Source organism: Sceloporus undulatus, chromosome 2, assembly GCF_019175285.1.
Source record: "Sceloporus undulatus isolate JIND9_A2432 ecotype Alabama chromosome 2, SceUnd_v1.1, whole genome shotgun sequence".
NCBI classification, from domain to species: Eukaryota; Metazoa; Chordata; class Lepidosauria; order Squamata; family Phrynosomatidae; genus Sceloporus; species Sceloporus undulatus.
The window spans coordinates 169,515,789-169,540,095 of record NC_056523.1 but is presented as its reverse complement, the minus strand read 5'-3'; the positions used below and the strand labels follow the sequence as shown (position 1 = coordinate 169,540,095).

At 47.5% G+C, this 24,307-nt stretch overlaps 1 protein-coding gene across 1 annotated transcript in view; it reads left to right on the top strand.

The window, feature by feature from the left end:
• Nucleotides 1-20,186: 20,186 nt before the first annotated feature.
• Nucleotides 20,187-24,307, top strand: part of WNT1 (Wnt family member 1) — a 27,147-nt gene continuing 23,026 nt past the window's right edge. The window contains exon 1 of the mRNA XM_042452499.1: nt 20,187-20,290. Within this exon, the coding sequence (XP_042308433.1) occupies nt 20,187-20,290 (104 nt within the window). The remainder of the gene's footprint in view (nt 20,291-24,307) is intronic.

Sequence of the window (24,307 nt, the reverse complement as noted above, 5' to 3'; positions counted from 1 at the left end):
AACACTTGGCGGACAAATGGTTGGAAATTACTGGACAGACAGACACAGAGACCACTCCAGAGCTCCAGCTTTCCTCAATCCTTTTGCCAAGGGCTGGAAATATCACGGTTTGAAACACTCACCGCTGCCAGCCTGGTACCTCCTGGGCAACGAAGCAGAGTGGCCACTGGGCAAAATCCTTGCCCATAGAAAGCAACCCCGCATCCCAAGGGGACAGGGGAGCCTCCTCCATCCCAGCCAGGCAGCACTGGGAAGGGATACCTTTTGGAAATCCGCCTTGTCAGTCCGCCCAGGCTGCATCCACACTGCCATGCCTCCGTCTTGGGATTTGTAGTTTGCTGTGGCACCAGAAGTCTTCGACAGAGAAGGCTAAATATCTCTCAAAGCGGCAAACCCCAGCATGGAGCCTTGGCACTTAAAGCGGGGTCAAACTGCGTTCCTTCCGCAGCGCAGAGGCAGCCTGACAGAAGAGTTTGAACTCCCAGGCCTCTGCAGTGTCCGTGGGCCAGTCACACTCTCTCAGCCTCAGGGGAAACAAATCTGGCCAAGGAGACCCCAGCACAGGCTGGCCTTAGGGTCGCCCTAAGTGAGGAACGACTTGAAACAAGACTTGGAAACAAACGACAGACAGGCGAGACGATCCCACCAGCCCCAAGGCTCCCCGGCTGCTTCCCTCCCTTCGCAAAATGGAGGACATCCCCGAATAAAACTGGCAGGACGTGACCGAAGATCAAGCTCAAACCACTCATCGGAAGAGAAACCCGCGCTCCTTGGTCCTGCGCGACATGGAGGACGCCGGGCAACAAATTGCAGGACCTGAGCAAAGCCAGGCTGGGGGACATCTCCACAGCACCTGGCCCAAGGCAAGCTCCAGGCACCCGCCCTGCTTGAGTCCGGCTCCAAGCCCTCCTGGGAGGCTGGCTCCTGGGCCAAAGGGCTGGGATGGAGGACAGCTCCGGGGGAAAGGAGGACCGTGGCCGGAGGGAAAGCCCCAGCTGGGAAGCTTACCTCGGAGAGAGAGGTCAGGAAGGAAGGGCGGCTGCTGCTGCTGCTGCTGCTGGGCATCCACCTGCCCTGCCTCCTCTTGCCTGCTTTCTGCCTGTCTCTTCGCAGCCTGGGCTGGGCCAGGGCTTCCCCTCCGGAGCCGGGAAGCAGCAGCTGTGCTCCAGGCCGGGTGCGGTCCCTGCCCCCCCCCCCCCCCCCCGCGCGGCCCCGGGCCCCCCCCCAGCAGCCCCCCGGCCCCCCAGGGCCCTCCCAGAGACAGAGATCCCCCTTGCTGCCCCATGAAATCCTGGGCTTTGTAGTTTAAAGGGGAAAGGGTCCCCAAGAATTCTACTCCAGAGAGCTTCTGGTCAAACTACACATCCCGCCCCATCCTCACAGGGAAAGAGGGGTCTTGGAGCACCTTTGCCAAGCATGCCCTCCAGAGAGCTCTAGTGCTTCTGATCCAACTACACATCATTCCCCATTCCCACAGGGGTAGCCCCTTTGAGACTCACTGAAAGAAAGAAATTGGCAGCGTGAGCTTTCCTAGATTTCAGTCTACTTCCTCAGATGCATTTGTTTGGTGGAGAGTGGAGGCCAGGCACAGACACACACACACACACACACACACACACACACACACGCCCTTGGTATGGGAGGGTGTCAATTCCAATTTACAATCCTGTGGGGATGGAAATGCCCTGGGAAATCCAGTGGCACCCCAGTGCCAGAGTTGTGTCGCCTGGAGCCTTCTTAACCCGCCCTGCCCCATCGGGTTGTTGGGGGAATAAAGATGGAGAGGGCATACGGTTCTCTGTTTAGGATGCTCTCACTCAGGGGTTCCCAAACGCTGGTCCTCCAGATGTTTTGGACTCCAGCTCCCAGAAGACCCATACAGCTTGGCCAACTGTTAGGAGTACTGTACTAGGAGATGGCGTCCCAAACATCTGGCGGAACAACATTTGGGGATCACTGCGGAAAGTTTCATGTACTGAATTGATGAGTCCTTTTGCCACTCTATGGTTTTATGGCCTTATAGTCCCACTGGGTGGCTTTGGGCAAGTCACATTCTCTCAGCCTCAGAAGAAGGCAAAACCCCTCCCTCTGAAGAAATCTTGCCAAGAAAACCTGAGATGGGGTCGCCATGAGCCGGAAACGATTTGAAGACACACAACAACAACAACAACAACAACTACTACTACTACTACTACTACTACTACTACAGCAGCAGCAGCAACAACAGCATAAACTACCAAACACACTGCAGAAATAATGCAGTTTGAGACCGCTGTAACTGCCCTGGCTCCAGTACTAGGGAATCCTGGGAATTGTAGTTTATTGGGGAGAGAGAAGGCTCTATGTCTCCCAAAACGACAGTTCTCAGAATTCCTTAGCATTGAAGCAGGGCAGTTAATGCGGTCTCAAACTGGATTATTTAATCTGCGGTGTGTTTTGGACCTCTGCGACTTTTGTAAGGAGTTAAATTCTTGGTTAAGAACTTTCCCCGGGATCTTCAAGGAAGTAGCAAACCACCACCACCACCACCACCACCACCACCACCAATAATAATAATAATAATAATAATAATAAATTCTCACAATTAATTTTACAAGGCAGGATTGCTGTCCTAAGTAAGTATCGTTGACCTTCCCAACTAAACCTAGCCTGGGCGCCTCTGTGGTTACTTCTAGGGGCTCGTTTTGGAGCTGGGGATGCATCTGCATCCATACTGGAGAAATAACTCGGTTTGGCATCGCTTTAACTTGTCTGGCTCAAGGCTATGGAATGCTGGGAGTTGGAGTTTGTTGAGGGCCCGGAGCGGAGCGCAGCCACAGATGCCAGAGGAACGTCAGGAAGAAACTCTTCTGGAACATGGCCACAGAGCCCGAAAAACCCACAAAAAACTATGGATGCCGGCCATGAAAGCCTTCGACATCACAGATCCAGCCACAGGGGCAAAGAATTCATCCCAAATCCACCAAACAGGGACACCTTTATGGGACCAACCAAAATGAACCATATACATGTCGAAACCTTTCGAAGCTCCACTGGCTTCTTTGTCAGGCAAGGTGTTAAACCCCATACAAGGGGGGAAATTGAAGATATAGACTTGCATTTTGCTGTTTCTTTGTTCTCAGTTCAGAGGTATATTTCTTGCAGGCTGACCTGTTTTCCTTCTGGCCATGCGGCTACTAGGAGATTCTCAAGGTCCAGGGAATTTCACCTCCATTTGCAACACAAAAAGATGCTTCCTTTGCAATCCAGCATGTCTCCATCCCCTGGACTTCAGTTCCCATATGCCCCTCTCAGCTTAGGCAATAGTCAGGAACTCTGGGAGCTGAAGTCCAAGACATCTGGAAAGCAAAGTCTGGGGATTATGTCTGCAAGAGGAACCTCCCAAGTTCCTAGTCCATAAAATGATTCGGCCCTGCTGCTTGGGGGAGCCCAGCTCTAGTGCTCAAAGGCACCCAAAGGAAGGGACTTTCCAGGCTGGGCTGGACTGATCCCTAGGCTTGGAGGTGGTGGGCTTGGCTGGGCCCCTCTCTCCAAAGCCCCAGCCTGGAAGAAGGAGGGAGGAAGACTTGACAGCTGAGTTATCCCCCTCCCAGCCATCTCTCTGGGCTGGAGGGGAAGGAAGCTCATGGATGAGTCAGTGGGAGAAAGGGAGGCATGTTGCAAAGGAAGACCAACCCTGGCTTCTCAAGAAGAAAGTGAGCTACTACAGATGATTTTGGACTAGAATTCTGGATATTCTGTTCTGTTCAGCCAGGGCTCCTCTTCTGGCTCCTGGGCACGTGAAGAGGGCCATTCCTCCCCAAAGAATAACCATCATAATAAGCCAGTGCAGGCTGTTCCACCCATCTCTGACCAAAGACCCATGGCCAGGTTAGAAGCTGAAGGCAGCAGGGCTGAGGGAAAGCCAAAACAGTTGCTTTTCCTCTGGAAGAGACAGCTACTACAGAGGACTTTGGACTAGAATGCTTAAAGCTAGATTTTTTAAAATATGTTTTATTTATTTATTTATTTGGCCAGGGCTCCTGTTCTGGCTCATGGTCATGCGAAGAGTGCCATTTCTCCCCAAAGAATAACCATCATATCCCTTTCTGACAAGAGACCCATATAGCCAGGTTAGAAGTTGAAAGCAGCAGGGCTGGGAAAAGGGCCAAAACACAGTTGCTTTTGCTGTGGAAGAGACAGCTACTACAGATGATTTTGGACTAAATGCCTAGGGCTGGATTTTTAATTTAATTTAATTTAATTTGGCCAGGGCTCCTCTTCTGACTCATGAGCATGTGAAAAGTGCCATTCCTCCCCAAAGAATAACCATTATAGTAAGCCACGGCAAGCTGGATCTCATGTACCTTCCCTTTCTGACCAGAGACTCATTGCCAGGGTGACCAGATGTCCTAACTGCAAAGGAGGGCAAGGCAATGCAAAATGTAGGACATTCAAGTTTAGGACATTACAAATGAATGCTAAAGACACTCATATAAAGGTTAATTCAGGTTTCCTGGCCATACTCAAAATGGAGAATATTTTGGAATTCCTGCTGGACAGAATATTGAAATGTAGGATATGTCCTCGAAAAGGAGGACATCTGGTCATCCTGCCCATAGCCCAAGATGTGCCAATGGCCACTGACTGAGTAGATATAGAAGGGCTGGCTGGGTGAATAGTAAGGTGGGAGCAGCTGGCTGGCTGGCTGGCTGGCTGGGGCAAGGTGGGAGCAACTAGATTGGGGCTGAAACTCTGTGGGGAGGGGGCCTCCAATTTGCAGACTGTGTTGGAACCATTCCCCCATTCATTGTATTTCAACAGGAGAAGTTCCCTTCTCCCATTGTGGATATATCTGGCAGGATCAATTCTGTTTGAGATAGGAGGGAGTTAAAGCCCTCCTCCCCTCACATCTGGAATCCTGATCACCTTGCCTTCCTGGAGCTGTCAAAGAAGAATCAACCACAAAGGGCCTGCTAATTTGGCCCTTTTGTTGTGTGCCTTCAAGTCCTTTCAAGACTTAGAGACCCTATCATGGGGTTTTCTATATGGCCTTTAAAGGGGATTAGTGAAATGGATGGAATACAGCCATGGGGTCTGAGACCAACTCAAGATGGTTAGCAACAACAACAAAAAGAGCTAAAGAGCTGTTAAACTGGATAGAACAAAGGAGGGCAACCAAGATGATGAAAGGTCTGGAAATCTCTGGAGAGGGATTCAAGGAGATGGGTATGTTTAGCCTGGAGAAGAGAAGGTTGAGAGGTGACATGATACTCATCTTTCACTATTTGAAGGAATGCCATGTAGAAGATGGATCAAACTTGTTGCTCCAGAGACTAGAAAATGAACTGATTATTTCAAGTTACAAGAAACGAGATTCCACCAAACATTAGGAAGAGCCTCTTAACAGTATGAACTGTTCAATTGTGGAACAAGCTGCCTTAGAGGGTGGTAGGCTCTCTTTCTTTGGAGGTCTTTAAACAGATTGGATGGACATCCTTCAGAAGTGCTTTACCTTTGTATTTTTAGATGGCAGTGGAATGGTCCTGATGGCCTTTGCAGTCCCTTCTAATACTGTGATTCTATGATTCTATGATGTTTATCACACTATGCTCTTAAAGAGGTACTATTCCAGTGTGAGACTCCTCTAGCAGCCTCCTGTTGCATGCTGGGATTGGCAGTTTTAAGGAGCTGAACTTCTCTGCTGAGAATCTAAATACCCAAAACTGCCAATCCCAGCATGCAACAGGAGGCAGCTAGAGGAGTCACACTGGAATAGTACCTCTTTAAGAGCTCGTCTGATATGTCTTTAAGATTATGTGTGAAACATTCCTGTTGAGAGCAAATATGGAGGCCCCTGAATTCCCCTGACCACAGAGAGAACTGTTCCCTTCATGGCTAGTGAGCTTGGCTAGTATTCCAGTACTGGAAACAGGGTTCTGGGTAAGACTGACTTTTATTTTGTCTGACCCACAGGTCTGTTTTGATGGCTGTTTTTACAGGGGAATCTGAGAGCTATAGTTCAAAAAAGTAACTTTTTCAGGCTCTGTGCTGCAGTACATTTGCTAACTCTGTAAGGTGGCTGCCAGACTCTTTGCTACCTCAGACCAACTTTGGAATTTGTGATCAGGTTGTAGATGGAAGAAATCCATAAAGTGTTCGGTATCCCAGTAGGATAACAGGTCATTGGTGCTGAATTCCCCCAAGAGGTCCAGGAGAATGAACAAGGTTGTACTCCACTTATCTGTTCCCCAATGTAAGGCCTGAGCCCTACTGGAAGCTGAAGTAGACCCACTGAATCAATAAGCTGGCTAGTAAATCAACACTTTTTATAAATGTAATTGGTTCAGTCTTGCTGGGACTAACAATCAGGTTTAGGTCATAGTAACCAAGTCTGCTTCCTTCACAAAACCAAACTGGAAACCAGATTGGTTCAGATTCAAGTAAGTGGTGTCATCCAAAACCACTTGGCATTTTTCTATTGCTACACTCAAGATGGTTTGCTGTTGTTACTTGCTCTCAAGCTAGGCTTTGGCTAAAGGTCACCCTATGAACGAGAGACCTATAAAAGATACATTTGGCCCTCCATATCAGTGGGGATTCAGTACTGGACCCTGCCCTCCACAGATATCAAAAAGCATGGGATCTCAAGTCCAATTACCCATAAATAGACATCAACGTGCACATGGCTGCATTGGCATGGCTTCTTGCACACATCACCATTGACACTCATTGTCAATGATAGCTCGACAATACAGAGACCCAATTGTATAGTTATTAAAGGCCCTACTCTAGTTCAAAGGAAGGCAACCAAAATGGTAAAAGGTCTGGAAACTATGCACTATGAGGAGTGGCTTAGGGAGCTGGGTATGTTTAGCTTGGAGAGTTATGGGGTAATATGATAGCCATGTTTAAATATTTGAAGAGATGACATACTGAGGATGGAGCAAACTGCAGGAAAAGAGATTCCACCTAAACATTAGGAAGAACTTCCTGACAGTAGAATATGCTGCCTCAGAGAGCGGTGGAATCTCCATCTTTGAAGGGTTCTAAACGGAGGCTGGGTGTCCTTCTGTCAGGAGTGCTTTGATGGTGTATTCCTACATGGCAGGGGCCTTGGGGTCTCTTCTAACTCTGTGCCTCTGTGATTCTGCAGACTCTGAACTGTGGCTTCCTTAACTGAATTAATCCATCTGTAAAGTGGTATCTTTTCCTGCTGCTTTCCATTTTACCAAGCACTGATATTTTGCCAGTGAATCATGTCGTTGTCTTATGATATCTCCAAAATACAAAAGGTAATTACCCCAAATCAAGGGATCCAGATATCCCCCATAAGGGGGACCACAGTGGTTGGAATCAGACCCTAAGGGATTGCTCCTGCAGAAAGTCATGTGCATTGGTAACAGTGAGGTATCAAGGAAGGGATGCATCTGATATCCCAGATCTTCCAGAAAGAAGGCTTTTGCTTGGAATTCCGGGCAGAGATCAGGACTTTGGCAGACCACTGCATGAAACTGAGAGAAACTGTAAGAGTCACAAGACTGGACACCACCTGGATCCGTCAGCCTCTGTTGTCATGAGTCCACCATGGCTAAGAGTGGTCAATAGGTCAAACTTGGTTAGCTGAAGACCCATTTATAATAGCAGGCTATTTCTACATTCTTCACCTTAGGAGTTCATTGTCATCTAAACCAATATAGTGGTGGTTCCCAAAAGTGGGTTGCCAAATGTTCTTGGAGCTCATCTCTCAGAAGGTGAAGCCAGTATGGCCAGTGGCTAGGGATTATGGAAACTGCAGTTCAAAAACATTTGAAAGACTAAAGACTGGGAACCATTACAGTGTAAAACCCCCAAGTCCACTGTATGGCTTACAACATCCACATCAATTAGATATTAACTGAAGCAGGTCCATGATGGCCATAGCAACTATGAAGTCTCAAGCTGGCCAAGACAAAGTGGCCCCAACATATATCTGGAAATTTCCCAAGCCCACAAGGCTTGGAGGCCTCGACAGTAGGTCCACACCTGTCACCTCAGGCCATACAATCCATCCCTCCTCATGTCACTCTGCTCTTATCAGACTCCTTACACAGAAGGAGGGAATAGATCGAAATGTTGGGATTCTGGGTTGTTAGTGTTTCAGAGTATTTCAGTGTACTGTATGCAGGAAATGAATGTATTAAATACAGGTCCATAATTAATCTTGTTACAATTAGATAATTTACTAAGGGTGGTGGAGGTTTTTTTGTGTAGAAAGCTTTTAAAAATACCATAGACCAGGGGTAGGCAACCTATGGCCCGCGGGCCGGATGCGGCCCGGCGAGGCCTTGGGACCGGCCCCAGCCTGGTCCTGCCGCCGATTGCCACCTGGGCCTTTGGCCTCTCGCACGAGGGGGCAAGGGGGGCAATTGTCTATAGAAGCCTCAGAAACATGCATTTATATTAACATTTTTGAAAAAATCAGCAAATTTTTTCACATGTCCTGCATTTGAAAATTTTGTCCTACATTCCTTCCGGGTTATTTATTTATTTAATTCTTTTTTTTTTTAAATTAATTATTTATTTTTTGGCTTTGGCCCCCCAGTTGTCTGAGGGACAGCAACCCGGCCCCCAGCTCAAAAAAGGTTGCCTACCCTTGCCATAGACTAAAGTGGAAATTGCTACCACATCTTGCCTGCTACTTTGAATGGGTGGACTGGTTCTGCAAGTGACTGATGGTGGTTGTCCTTATTTAGCCAGACTCTAAAGACAACCAAGCAGGAACTGGTCAACGTGGGAGCCCATGTTGTATGGTGGTTTGAGTGTTGGACTAGGGCTGCATCTATACTGGGGAATCAATGTAGTTTGACACCACTTTAACTGCCATGGCTCAATACTATGGAATTTTGGGATGTGTAGTTTTGTGGAGTATTTAGCCTTCTCTGTCACAACAGAGCCATAACAAACTAGACATCCCAGGATTCCATAGAATGGAGTCATGGCAGTTAAAGCAGTATCAGTCTGCACTAATTCTGCAGAGTGGCAGCAGTACTCAAGACTAGGAGTGAAATCTCCTTTCAGCCATAGAAACCGTTTTGGTGAATTTTTCGGGCTACGTGGCCATGTTCTATAAGAGCATGACCACATGAAATCCTTTGATTTCCCATTTGGTGAACTTTGGCAAGTCATGCTCTTTCAGGCTTAAAAGAGGGCAATGGGAAATCTCCTCTGAATAAGTCTTGTCAAGAAAATCCTAATAAAAGAATCCACTTCAAGACCTGTAACAACAACAATGCCTACCAGTAATCTGAAATACAAATCCTATTGTTTTCCAGAAAATATCTTTTCCCCCATATATGTGCTTATCAGATGTTTCAAAGGGGAAATGTTTTGCCCTTCTGAGCCCAAATTCCTCTGCAGAAACCCATCTATACAAAAGAATGCCAACTCTGCATAAACAGATGCTATTTTGGCTTTTGGCGTACCTTGGTCAGGATCTCTATGGAGGAAGGCATGGCATTGCACAGACAACTTTCCTTTTAAATCCCTAAAGTTCTCCAGTCATAAGGATGATTTTAATGTGTCCTATGCTTTAACTTTAAAGTTTTAACTTAAAATGCTTTTATGTATTTTAACCAATGTTTTACCCTGCCTCGAGTCTCGGGGAGAGGCAGGTAAGTAATAATAATAATAATAATAATAATAATAATGTAGAGAGATCTTGTAGCACTTTTGAGACTAACTGAAAGTATGAAATTGGCAGCACAAACTTTTGTAGACTTAAGTCTACTTCTTCAGATGCATTTGGTGAAGAGATTATTATTATTATTATTATTATTATTATTATTATTATTATTATTATTATTTTGCACTCTGTCCCTTATGAGAACATTTCACAGAAGGAAGTTGGACTACTGGCAGATGACGTCAGTCCAAGACAGGTCCTTAAAATGGATTCACTCCATTATACAGTGAGGTAAGTTGTTAGACATGTGTTTTGCCTATTTATAACACTCAGGGCATAATTGCAGAGATATTTGTGTTTGGGCTAAGCTGTTTACAGGACTTCTGTCTGGCTTCTAATTGCACAATGGCAACCTTGCAATGATGAAAAGAGTGGCGAGAGACAGAGAGGAACCCTCTGGCAGGTAGTCATGGTTTTAGGTCATCAGACCACCCCCACTTTCACTTCTCTCTTTAAATACACTCACATTGTGTAGCCTCCTCCCATCTCTGGCTACATCACTCCTTTCAAGAGACAGATCCATCTAGGATTCCATGGTAAACTGAAAGGCCTCCAAGCATATACAGAGTGTCTGCCCTCAGCAATGAGCAGTTGCAACCTGTTCTTACAGTAAATCAAGTAAATCAAGGAGCAAGGTTTCCTTCTCTGGGCTTCTTCCCAGCTTCTGTCCCCTTTTAAAATAAATTAAGCATGGCTGACATAAATTTTGGCAGGATTTTAACAACGAAGATGCATATTCTTGGTTTAAACCAAATGTTTGGCCTTCCAGATTTTTTCTTTTTAACCTTCAACCTTCATGATTCTTCCTCATTAGTTATGCTGGCTGGAGCTGATGGAAGTTGTAGTTCAGCATCATCTGGAGAGGCTTACATTCCTCCCTAGCATAAATGTTACAGCTTAGCTGGGTTCTAGCCAGCATAGTAAATGGTAAGGGATCATGGGAGGTGCAATCCACCCAGTACCTGGAAAGTGACAGTTGCCCACTCCTGGCTTAAAGTGTTGGTCCCGTAATTGCTTATTTCTGCTTCATCCAGGCATATCTCCGATAACAGAACACTAATGATTCTTGAAAGAGCCAATGTGGTGTGGCAGTGTGAGCATTGGACTAAGACTCTGGAGACCAGGTTTCAAATCCCTGACCAGCCACGGAAACCTGTTGAGTAGCCTTGGGCAAGTCCCACACTCTCAGCCTCAGAGGGAGGCAAAGGCAAACCCCTGTGAATAAATCTTGCCAAGAAAACCCTGTAATAGGTCTTAGGGTCACCATAAGTCGGAAACAACTTGAAGGCACACACAGCAATCTCTTAGATGGACACTTATGTAGTGCCATGTAATAATACATAGCCTCCCCTCAGGTAAAAGAATCTTGGGCCTGCAGCTCTCAGAGCAAGGCTCCTGTGTAAGGCTAGTTGGGCAGGGTGATCAGACGTCTTCCTTTTCCCAGACATGTCCTACATTTCAACCTTCTGTGCAGGAAGAATTTCAAAATGTCCTCCATTTTGAGCATGACTAAGAAGAATGAATTTACATTTATATGAGTGTTTTTAGCTTTTATTTGGTAATGCCTTACATTTTTCTTGAATGTCCTACATTTTACGGTGCCTTGTCCTCCTTTGTGGTTAAGACATCTGGACTTAGGAACTGGGACAGTGCTGTTGGTGGCATAAGAAGACACCTGTCGGTCAGGAGAAGATCTGTTGACTTAGGACAGGACAAAAGCACTTGTTTGTTGCTCCAAAATGAACTTCAATTGTAAGACTGGCCCTACGATCAGACACAGTTTGGTGGCAGTTTGTTTTCTGTATGGCACTACTCCTTTCCTCTCATATTCTGCAGTATTTAACCATAAATAACTCAAAGAGAGTCGTGTGGTGTAGTGGTTTGAGTGTTGGATTACGACTCTGGATCTCAGAGTTTGATTCCCTGCTTCACCATGGAAACCAACTGGGTGATCCTGAGTGAGTCACACACTTTCAGCCCCAGAAAACTGTGTGATACGTTCACTTTAGGGTCACCATAAGTTGGAAATGACTTGAAAGCACAGAACAACAAAACACAAAATAAATAGATTATTTTCTGCTTTACGCCTGTCACCATATCTTTCTCTTTCCTCAGTTGTAGCTACATTACAGATAAAGCATGGTATAGTCGTTTGAGTTATGAGTTAGACTATGATTCTAGGGACCAGGATTCAAATCTTCACTTGGCCATGGAAATCCACTTGGTGACCTTAGGCAATTCATACTCTTTTAGTCTCAGAGGAAAGCAAAGGCAAACCACCTCAGAACAAATCTTGCCAAGAAACCCAAACCTCATAGATTGCCATAAATCAGAAACAATATGAAGGCACACCACAACAATCTGGATTATAATGTCTATGGAGCAGGGCTCTCCCATGTATATAGATGGTAAGAGTTCTGTAGCACCTTTGAGACTAACTAAAGAAAGTAGTTTGCAGCATGACTGTTCGTAAACTTAAGTCTACTTCCTTAGATGCATTTGACCAAGTGCATCTGAGGAAGTAGACTTAAGTCTACAAAAGCTCATGCTGTCATCTACTTTCCTTAGGGCCCGTACAGACAGACCAAAATAAAGCTGCTTTGGGTCACTTTGGAGGTATGCTGTAATGACACATGCATCATATGAGGCTTGAAGCTGTGCCAAACCTGTGCCAAACTGTGGCTTTGGCATGGCTTCTGGCCTCTTAGGACACATGCATCATTTAAACAGCATACTTTCAAAGTGACCAGAAGCAGCTTTATTTTGGCCTGTCTGTACGGGCTCATTGTTAGTCTCAAAAGTGCTACAAGATTTCTCTACATACTGAGTCTACAGACTATATATAACACATCTATATCTTTGAATTCTTCATACATAGATGGGTTGATCATAGCAAGAAGAGCAGCCATCACTTCTAAGCAGGGACAGCTCTGTTGTTGTTATGTACCTTCAAGTCACTTCCAATTTATGGCAACCCTAAGATGTCATGGCATTTTCTGGGGCTAAGAGTATGGCACCCAGTGAGTTTCCATGGTTCAGTGGGAATCGAGTTTAGATCTCCAATGTCACAGTCCAATACTCAAACCAGGACACCATGCTGGTAAGCAGAAATGGTAGGAACCGCCCTATGACTGGCAAAGAGAGGCAGTCTCTTTAGGCAGTAGATTCTGAGTAACACTAGCAATGTATGAAAGGCAAAAGATGGTTGCCACACCACCTCTAAGCTAGCCAGTTGCCTTCTAGTGTGGTAGAAGAGGGGGCTGAAGAAAGATTCCATTGCCAGTCTAAATGACTTCTCTACATGGATGGGGAGTGGCCACCATCTTGCTCTTCACCTCAGGCAGTAAAATGCTTTGGGGTGGCCCTGGACAAAGGGGATGGTTGGACAGGCATGAAGCAGAAACTGCCCATGCATATCTTCTAATGCTCTCCATGAACCAAGTAGGCACAATGAAAGGGCCCGCTGCGTCTGTGCAGAGATGCACAGGAACTGCCTGGGGCATTTTGCTGTATACATCAGCCCCATTTGTCACCCTTTCCATCATTATGTTGCCCCTTCAGACATCCTCTCCCAAGCCAGGCAGCAGCCTTACCTTGCATCTCATGAGGTCTCCCTCTGGAGAAATGATTACTGGTGCTCTCTACTATAGAAACATCCATGCAGGTGTGCCATGTTCAGACACTCTTCCAGAGGATGGCTGGGGAAAAGCACCCTGCTCCGACTCTCCCAGATTCCATGTGGCTCAGCAGCTGGAGCAGATGTGCTGAAACATGCTGCAGTAGAATTCCCCTCAGGAGGAGTTAATGTTTAATCGCCTTGGAAAGAGACAGGCTCTGCAGAGGGTGCAGCTGCTAGGTTGGTGGTTGTGGGGAGGAGGAGGAGGAGGAGGAGGAAGATCTTCATATTTTAGGAGGTACAAAAGGCTATCCCCCGGTACCAAATTCATATATTTACTACCCCAGGCTGTAGGAGGGGTCCCTGGGTGTGGGAATTCCTAGCTGCTGGAGGGGGGCTCACTTATAGCATTAGCAGGATTGGAGCTATGAAGTGGCTTTTAAAAAAACTTTTATCATATTTCAGCTCTGAACACATCAACATTGTACGCAGATCTTTTGGGCAGTTTGAGGAGGGGGAAGACCCATGTAAGCCTCTAATATCTAGCTATCTCAATAAGAAAGATGGAAGAATAATTTGACAGATAGATGAGCCTTTTCATTTTAATTATGCCCTTGTGCAGAAAAACCCTTGAGAATGGATTTGATACAGGGAAGAAATGAAAAGGTCTCTTGGCAAGTTTCTTCAGGGGGGGTTGCCATGGCTGTCCTCTGAGGCTGAGAGAGTGTGACTTGCACAGGGTCATTCAGTGGGTTTTCCCCCAACCCATTAGGCAGCATGCAAACCACTCTGGTCCCTGTTACTTTGACAAAGGGAGGTGCTTCATAGCATCTTCTTTGGCTCTGAAAAAGCTACCTCCAGTCCCACCTTGGCTTGGGTGGGGGATCAAAAAACACCAAATGGGAATAATAGGAAACTGCTTGGGTTGTTCCGGATGGGCTTGGCTTGTTTAGGAAAGATCAGCAGGGAGGGAACAGTGGGGAAGAGGTGTGCTTGTTTTCAATACAATGTGCAATGATCTGGCCAGCTGTGCCCCTGGGAGAGGACGGGCCATAATAAAGCAATGCAATGGAAAAGCCAAAAAAACCAGATCTAGTGTGGCCAGGTTTTCAAAACACCCATTAAGGGCCTGGGAACATTCTCATGACATGCTGGGTTGAATCTCAGGGAGGAGCGATTCACAAGTTGGTGCTGTACCTAAATACTAAACCATAGAGCCCTAGAGTTGGGAGAGACCACAAGGGTCATCCAAACCAACCCCCTTCTGCCATGCAGGAAGACACTGTCCCAAGAAAGTGTTGTTGTCTGTTCACTTAGCCATATATTTCTCTGCAAAACAAACAGTGTCCATATCCATAAATGGCAGGAGGCATCCATTTTTGTCTTTTATGAACTGCACTGGTTGTTGCTGGGTGCCTTCAAGTCGTTTGAGACATAGGGCTACTCTGAAGTGAACCTATCCTGGGGCTTTCTTGGCAAGATTTGTTCAGAGGAGGTTTGCCATCGCCTTCCCCTGAGACTGAGAGCCTGTGGCTTGCCCAAGGGTCAGCCAGTGGGCTTTATGGCTGAGCGGGGACTTGAACCCGGGTCCTCAGAGTCTCAGTCTCCTCCACCTTCTCCTTCCTTCCTCCTCCTCCTCCTCCTCTTTTTTCTTCTTCTCTTCTTCCTTCCTTTTCTCCCTCCCTCCCTCCCTCTTCTTCTTCTTCTTCTTTTCTTTTGCATTGAGAATGGATTTCCTTTCTATAAAGACTATCGTCTGGAACGGGAACATTGCAATGAACACTTGCCAAGCCTACTTTTTTTAACCTGAAAAGGGTCACCGCGGAGAGGGGAGGATGAAAGAGGAAACGATGGGGGAAAACCCAAAGGAAAGCCCTTCACTTTTTTGTTTTGCCTTCTGCAGCCAGTCCACGGAGCCCCCGAAGTCCAGGGAATCCCTCGAGGGGTCCGGGGACTTCTTCTTGGTATTGTGTGCTTTCGAAGTCGTCTCCGACTTACGGCGGCCATGGCAAGATTCCTTCAGAGGGGGTTTGCCATGGCCATCCTCTGAAGCTGAGAGAGTGTGACTTGCCCAAGCTCACCTAGTGGGTTTCTATGACTGAGCGAAGATTCAGAGTCAAAACCACTCTGGCTCTCAACAAGATTTTGAAAAAAGGTCCCTTTCCCTGCCTCTCCTCCGCCTCTTCGCCCCAGAGGCTTCTCCAGGGCAAGCGGCGTTGTTTTTTCCATTGAAAGGGGAAAGAGAGGGCTAATTGTAACACGGCTGTGGGTGCAAATCCTGCTGCCCCTCCGAGGGACGGTCTGCGTGGCGCCCGGACAGCCGAGCCTGCATCAGCCCCTGCTGGCCGGCCCTGGAACTGCACCTGGTCCCTCGCTCCCTGACACTCTGCTGCTGGCAGAAAGGAGCCAGGAGCATCCCCAGGAAAAGGGCTGGATGGATCCCTTGCAGGGGGACCAGGACCACACAGAAACACTTATAGAAAGGCAAAGCCATCAGCCATGCATAAAATGCACAAAAATGGAGGACATTTGGGGATTCCTCCTGGACAGAAATTTAGGACAGGTCTTGGCAAAAGACGATGTGTCTGGTCACCCTGATCCCTTGCCCCTTCCCCTAAAGGCACCAGATCCCCTCTGATCTTGAAAGCCAAGCAGGGTCAGCCCTGGTTAGTACTTGGGTGGGAGACCACCAAGAACATACCAGGTGCTTTAGGCTGCACTAAAGAGGAAGGAACTCCCCCCCCCCAAAAAAACCAACTACCTTTGAGACTTTGGGTGTGTCAACACTGTAAAAAGATGCATCTTGACACTACTTTAACTGTCATCCTACAATATCAGGGGATTTATTGACTCATAGAGTTGGAAGGGATCAGCAAGGGCCATCCGGTCCAACCCCATTCTGCCATGCAGGAAGACATGGTCAAAGCACTCCTGACAGATGGCCATCCAGCCTCTGTTTAAAAGCCTTCCAAGAAGGAGCGCTTTCCACTGTCAAACAGTTCTGACTGTCAGGAAGTTCTTCCTAATGTTGAGGTGGGATCTCTTGTCCTGTAGTTTTGTGATGCACCACTGCTCTTTGGCAGAGAAAGCTAAAGACCTTGTAAATCTACAGATCCCAGGACGCCATAAGATGGAGCTACAGCACTTAAAGTAGTGTCAAACTGCATTATTTCTACAGTGTAGATGCACCCTTCTTTGCCTATGAAATTAGTGGGGTCCCCAGAAGTCAACAGGTGGCTTCTGGTCCCAGGCATTTCTTCCAAATTGCCCCAGGTGGGTTATCACAGTTTCTGGTTGGGGGTGTCTAACCACCAAGAGGTTGGTTTTAATCTGGAAACAGGAGGAGGGCTGTTGGTTTCTTCAAAATGGATCTGAGGTTGGTAACCCCAAAGTGAAACAGACAGGAATATAGGGACCTATTCACACTGTAAAGTTATAGTGCTATGATTCCACTTTAACTGCTCTGGGGGCCATAACAAACTACAATTCCCAGAATTGAGCCAGGGCAGTTAAAGCCATGTCAAACCCAATTACTTCTGCAGTGTAGATGAGTCCATGACAGGATAAGTGCAATCAAAAGATGGGAAGGGGATCCAAAAAGTATGTGATAGTATTATTTATTAGACCAACCCCAGGACATAGAGTTTATCACACTGGGGCTAATTTTGGCATTAAAGAGAGATTACAGCACATTTAAAGCATCCTGCAAATAAAGTGAAAATGGCAAGTAATTGCACAAATGATTATCACATGCAATTGCGCAAATAAAGTGATATCGGAAATGCATTATCGCTGAAATGCCAAAAGTAAAAAAGATGGGCATTAATGCATCTTTGTGACCACTTTAATGGTGTTAATGCGTCTTTGTGACCACTTTGTTAATGTGTCTTTGTGACCACTGTAATGGCGGGTTTTGTGCAACGTTGTGTGAAATCGTTTCACATAATTATGCATTTTTTCCAGAATATTCACCGGATAAACTCCCGGTCTCCTTCATGTGATAAACTCCATAGTCTGAGAAGGGGATCTTCTTATTTTAGCCTTCAAGAACAGCTGAGGGGAGGGCATGGCATCACACTAAAGTAAAGGCTCTCTGGTGTTTAGGCACTTCACGTCTTGCTAAATATGCCATAGGTGATGCCTTATATCTGTTGAAGTCACCAACAATGAACTAAGAGCTGTCCCTAGTTAGTACAAAGCTCACAGACTCCATTGTAGGTAGAGAGCCAAAGAGTCCCAGCGCATGGCCTTCATACTGACAAGGCTGCAGGTCTTTTATGTGTATGGCTGAATGGAGAGTCCAAGGAAGGAAGTCTCAGTCCCATTGTCCTTCATTTTTAAATGTCCTACTAGGCGGGTGGCAAAACAAGGGCATTGGTCCCTCAAATAAGATTTCATGCTAACCAGCCTGGCTGGGACATTCTGGGAGTTATAGTCCCAGAAAGTTGGTTTCCTAAGGAGTCCAACTTTCCCCAAGTTTCTGAAGTTACTCTGGCAATGAATAGGGAAGTGTGACTTGCAACTATGTCAATGCATGTATGGGCATATCATTCAATGACTGCAAAACATAAAAACCAAGGGACGGGGAAGGTGTGTGATGGATCCATTTGGAGCTGTAAGACCAGGAGTAGAGCCTCAGACACACTGTCTATTTCAGCAAGCTCTCCAAGAGTGAGTTCAGTCGTGGACATTTGCTTGGCAGCCAATGGGCACCATTTCCCCCCTTCTGCATGTGACCTCAAGAAGCCCAGCTCTTGCTCTGTCAAGAAGCATTGAATTGCATGCTCTTAAGGCAATGTGCTTGATTCGCACACTGGAAGTAATCGTACAACAGTCATGCAAGAGACACTAGCATTTCTGGACCAAACTGGACCATATACCTGGAAAGTGGAGCATGAGCAGATCTATATGGTTGGGATGGATGGATGGATGGATGGATGGATGGATGGATGGATGGATGGGTGGAAGGGATGTGGTGGGGGAAAGAGATGACTGGGTACTATATATACTGTAAGTGATAAATATGATTAGAGGAGGCCTGCTGTCAGTAGTGTTTCTTTTCTACCTTTGCAATGAGGCTGGGCTGCATCTGCATTGCAGAACTGATGCAGCTTGACACTGCTTTAACTGCTATGACTTGTTGCTATGGAAGTTTGGGATTTGTAGTTTTGTGAGCCATTTAGCCTTCTCTGTCAGAGAGCTCTGATGCCACAGCAAACGACAACGGACAAACTGGGTTAATTCACCAGTGCAGGACACTTTGATCAGAAAGAAATGAAAGGGCTTAGGGTTGTGGGGCCTGCCCTACTCCAAGCATCCTGGCAGGTGGGGAGAAATCTTGAAGGCTCCTTTTCTCTTCTCTTCTCTTTTGTTTATCTTGTGTGTCTGAAACCTTGTGTGTTTGGATGTGCTTCAAGTCGCCTCCTGCCTTCTGGTAACCCCATGAATTCCCTAGGCCTTTCTTCGGCAAAGAACGGTGGTGGTTTTGCCAGTCCCATGCCCTCAACCATTTCCTTCAGTACCTGGTGGGGGTAGTCATTGGCCGTCTCCCATCCAAGTACTAACTAGGCCTGACCCAGTTTAGCCCCAAGATCAGAAAGATCTGGCCTTTTCGGATGTCGGGCGGGATGATCTGAGGAGGACTTAGGCTGCATCTGCATGGGGCAAATAATCTGGTCTGGCCCCACTTTAACTGCCCTGGTTTAAGGCTATGGAATTCTGGGAGTTGGAGTTTGTTGTGGGCCCGGAGCGGAGCTCTGCTCCGCTCCGGGCCCACAACAAACTCCAACTCCCAGAATTCCATAGCCTTGAGCCAGACAAAGGGTTAAAGCGGTGCCAAAACGGGTTATTTCTCCAGCGTGGATGCATCCTCGGAGCACTTTGGAGACTGCAGAAATAGCCAGCGATGTCGAACCGGATGATTCTGCGGTGCGGATGCAGCCTGAAGGCAAGCAAGGAGTGGCAGCCGGAGCTTTTCGCGGCCGGCGCTGCCAGGTGCTGCCAGGTCTCCTTCTCTAAGGCTCCGGGCCCGGCTTGAGAGGCTGGGTCTTGGGCAGCTCCTCTTCTTGACAGCTCTTGGAAGCGCGCCGTCGGGTGGCAGAAGCCTTAATTCGCTCCATCTGCTCCTCTCTCTTCCTCCTTCCCTTTCTTTTTCTCCTTCTCTCTCTCTCTCTCCTTCTCTGCCAGATCGGGAGCCAGGGATGACGTCGGGCCCGCGGCAGCCAAGAAGCCTCCGGAGAGAAGGAGAGGAGGGACCCGCCGGCGGGGCACCGCAAAGCCCAGAGGGTGGCCGGCTCCTGGCATCCCCCCCATCGGGGGGGGGGGAGAGAGGAGGGAGGCACGGTCCGCGGGATCAAAGCGGATCCCTCCTGCAGTGCTTTGGGTGCCTCCAAAGAGAGAGGGGATCCCCGACGCCTTGGGGAGAGGAAGGACAAGCCCCAAGGGACACCCTCCCGGAGACCCAAGAGGGGACTGGGCAGCCTGGCCTTGCCTCTCGTCGGAAGGCTCTCGGGGGCGGCAGCCTGGGCTTCTTCCCTCCCGCTCCTCCTCCTCCTCCCCTGACCCCCTTCCTTCCTCCTCCTCCTCCTCCTCGGCTGCCTCTCTCTCTCTCTCTCTCTCTCTCTCTCCGCATGGCTCCCTCCGAGGCGGCCACCCTCCCGTCGGGCGGCGCTATAAGAAGAGGGGCCCGTCCCCGCCAGGCCAGAGCCGGCCCTTGACAAGACAGTCCCCGAGAGTAGCCCTCCAGGGGAAGCCCCGGGGCAGCCCAGGCCAAGGCAGACGCCACCATCACCCCGGGCTCCTCCAGCGGAGAAGGGAGGCTCCTCCAGCCCCGGAGGAGGAGGCGGCAAAGGCAAGCGGAGGAGAGCCATGAGCCCCGTGGCCCTGGTGCTGGTGGGCCTGAAGACCCTGGGCCTCCTGGCCCTCTCCTCCCTCCCCGGCGCCCTGGCCCTCAACAACAGCGGACGATGGTGGTAAGTCCGCCCCGACGGGAGCCCCGCAGGCTGCATCCGCACGGCTGGAAGAAGGCGGCTTGGCACCGCTTGGGCGAGGAGGAGGAGGAGGAGGGCATTCTGGGCATGGCGCTGCCCCAACAAAGCAGCATGCCCAGAATCCCCTCCTCCTCGCTTCGGCAGGCTTTGGGAAAGAGCAAGGAGGGCCGTCGGGGAACGCGGCGCCTCCCTCCCTCCCTTCGCTTGAGGTCTCGCTGCCGACTTCTGGAGAAAAGGCCAAGCTTTTGCTGGCCAGAGTCTTCTTCCCAGGGCTTTGCCATCCCAGCCCCTGAGGCCCAGAGAGTCCGACGGGCCCAGGCTTCACTCCACTTCCTCAGATGCTTTGGGATATAATGAATAAATAATAATAATAATAATAATAATAATGGAGAGAGAGAGAGAGAGAGAGAGAGCTTGTAGCCCCTTGGAGACTCACTGAAAGAAAGAAGTGGACAGCAGGAACTTTCCTAGACTTAATTCTACTTCCTCAGATGCATTTTATTATTAATATTTATTATTATTATTAACCTTTATTTATGAAGCGCTGTAAATTTACACAGCGCTGTACATGCAATCCTTTTAGTTAGACGGTTCCCTGCCCTCAGGCTTACAATCTAAAAAGACATAACACAGAAGGAGAAGGGAGTGGTGGAGGGAAAGGGTAAGAGGTCCAGCAGTTCCTCTCAACCTCCGAGGCCTGGACCAAGGCAGATGGACTGAAGGGAGGGCATGGCTTCAAAATGGAAGGTTAATCATTATCCAGGGAAAATACATACTCACAAGTAGGATAATGCATATACAGTACATAGCAATACAGGAAATGGATCGATAAACAGCCAACAACAGAACATCAGATAGTAAGCGACAATTATGCGATGCCTGGGAAGGCTTCTCTGAATAGGATGGTTTTCAACTCCGTTTTGAAGCTGGTTAATGAAGTGATGGCTCTTGCTTGTGGAGGAAGAAGGTTCCAGGAGTGAGGGATATAGTAGTAGTAGTAGTAGTAGTAATAATAATAATAATAATAATAATAATGTAGAGAGAGAGAGAGATTGCAGCCCCTTGGAGACCGACTGAAAGAGAGAAGTCGGCAGCAGGAGCCTTTCCTGACTCCCCTCTCCTTCCTCCGATGCCTGGCCCGGGAAGCCGGGATTCGAACTCTGTCCCCCGGAGTCCAGCGCTCAAACCACTTGGCCGCCTCTTTCCCGCAACACGGCTTGGGATCCGCTGGGGTTTGGATCCAGGGAACCCCGGCCACCCCCCGCGGATACCAGCATCCGTGGACGCTCAAGTCCCATTGACGCAGTGGTCTCCCTTATACAAGAGGGCAAAAACCCAGGTTTGCATTGGGAGGGGAACTGATCTTACTTTGGAGTGCTTTCAGGCCCTGGGTGGTTGCACCCGTGGATACAGAAGGCCGACAAGTATGAACGGATTGTCCACACTCATAAAGGACATGATGCACCCATTTCTGTCGGTATGAAAGGGGCCCATCCCAACAGGCAGGATTTCTTTTCTTTTCTTTCTGTCTGTCTGGTTTCCTTCCTTCCTTCTTTTCTTTCTTTCTTTTGCATTGTGTTCATCTACATAAAAAGAAAACCTTCCCAACTCTCAAACCCCTTCTAAGAAGAGACATCTTCCAGCCTTGGAAGGGACAACCTTTCCCACCCGACAAACAAGGGATAGTCTTTCTATCAAGGGATCCCTGAGGGCAACCCTCCCCCGAGGGCTACTACTAGCAGCTCCCTCACTGGAGGCAGCAGGGAAAGGCCCCTGGCATTGGATCTGAAGGTGTGACTGGGGAAAGGAAGGCTTCCTTTTGACAAGTTATTGAGGACATGCACTCTCCTTCGCTATTGAACAATGTCCTTCTTGGACTGCACCTGAGGAGGTAGAGAGGAGTGCGCCCCATGGCTGTCAGTGCATCCTGGCCATGAGCTCAAAGCCCAGATCTGTCTGTGGTTCTGTGGGTGCAAGTCTGATCACCGTTGGCTTGGAAGGGACACTGGAGTAGTGGGGATTTTACTTTTACATGGCTAGTGTTGGTTTCTAGTCAAGGCAGGTTATACTTTCATATTGTTCTTGTTGTTGTTGTGTGCCTTCAAGGCATTTCTGACTCATGGTGACCTTAAGATGAACCTGTCCTAGGGCTTTCTTGGCAAGATTTGTTCAGAGGGCATTTGCCTTCCCCTGAGGCTGAGAGAGTGTGACTTGCCCAAGGTCACCCAGTGGGTTTTCATGCCTAGCAGGGATGCCAACCCTGCCCTCCAGGAGCCAGCATGGTACAATGGTTTGAGTGTTGGATTAGGGCCCACAGAGACCATCCTGGTCTTCAGTTTTGCATCCAAACTTAACAACGTTAAGTCTCAACATTAAATACGCCCAGGTCCAAGACCTGTCTCCTGTCCCTCTTTGTCAAGCACACCCAGGCAACCTTCAGGATAAGGCAGCATTTGATCTGAGGGGTGGGCAGGCTAGGGCCCTGCATTGTGTTATACATTCAGATGTTCAAGCAGTATAGCAAAAAAGGGAAAAGAAAGGCCGGAAATCAGTATTCATCCATTTCAGTAAAAGCAAGTGAAATCACTGAATGTTAGTCCATTTGTAGATTGTGCTGATTAATAATTATTCCAAAATATTGCAAGTGTTGTTACATCTTCTACCTATTGGGTCACAGGTGGCAAAAAATTATCCTTCCAGTATTGAAGTACTGAAGTATCCAACACTTTTAGCAGTCAAGAGGGCATGAGAGATTCACACCATTTGCCCAAAGCCTATAGACTTTGCACAAACACAAACTGAAGCTGCCTTGAATCCCATATTGGGTGAAAAGTGGGGCACTAATTAATCAATTAATATCCTGTATTTCTCCCAGCACAGGATTCAAGGCGACTTGTTGTTGTTGTGCGCTATTTCCGACTATGGCGACCCTAAGGCAAATCTATCATGGGGTTTTCTGGGCTGAGAGTGTGTCACTCACTCAAGGTCACCCAGTGGGTTTTCATGGCTGAGCGGGAAATTGAACCCTGATCTCCAGAGTTGTAGTCCAATGCTCAAGCCACTGCAAGACACTGACTCTCATAATAATAATAATAATAATAATAATAATAATAATAATTTATATCCCACCTCTCCCTATGGATCAAGGCGGGTTACAATACATTTCAATAAAACACAAAAATATACAGAACACACAGAATACAAATTACAGAACAAAACCAACCCTACATAATCAGGCAACTTGCATCCATTAATTTTTTAATCTGCATGGGGTTTTTAAATGGATACGAGGCAATTTATGCAATGGCTATTTACATCCAATTTAAACACTGTACAAATTAAAAAAAACTATTAATACTAAATAAATAGCATAAATAAAATTAATTAACTCTCATACCCCAAAGATGCACAGCATGCCCTGCGGCTTCTTCTGTGATAGACTGCTGGCCTCTTTTATGAGACTGATGCCATGTTCTCTTGCTCCTCCATTTTGATGTTCAGATGAAGGAAATGTCTTCTTTTTAGACATTCTTAGTAAGACTTGGGTTGTGTGAGCGCTAGAATTTAGCTTTCCAAGTGGATGTGTGGCACCTCACCTGCTGGGGCACATATTTTTCTTGCCTCCTGTTCCTAAGACCGCCAATCATGCTTTTCTAATAACCAATTATTTGGGGCTATGAATATGTTTTCAGAGCACCCAAAGCTCTGAAAGCATCTGGGGTTTAAGATGGGCAGCGGTCTCATTGCCTCCCAAATCATTCTAGCAACCAAAATTGTCTTGAGTGGCATGTACTGAATTTCAGAGCGCTAGAAAAAGATCCTACTGACACTGATGCATCAGTTTGCATGGGATAGCAGAATGGGAGTCCACCAGGCCGCAAATGTCTTTATTGGTGCTACTAAATGAAGCTTGCAATTCCCTGAGCCATACTGGTAGCTTATGTATATTTTACTCAAATCCCAAGCTTGGAGATGCAGTGGAATGACTATGGCCCAAAT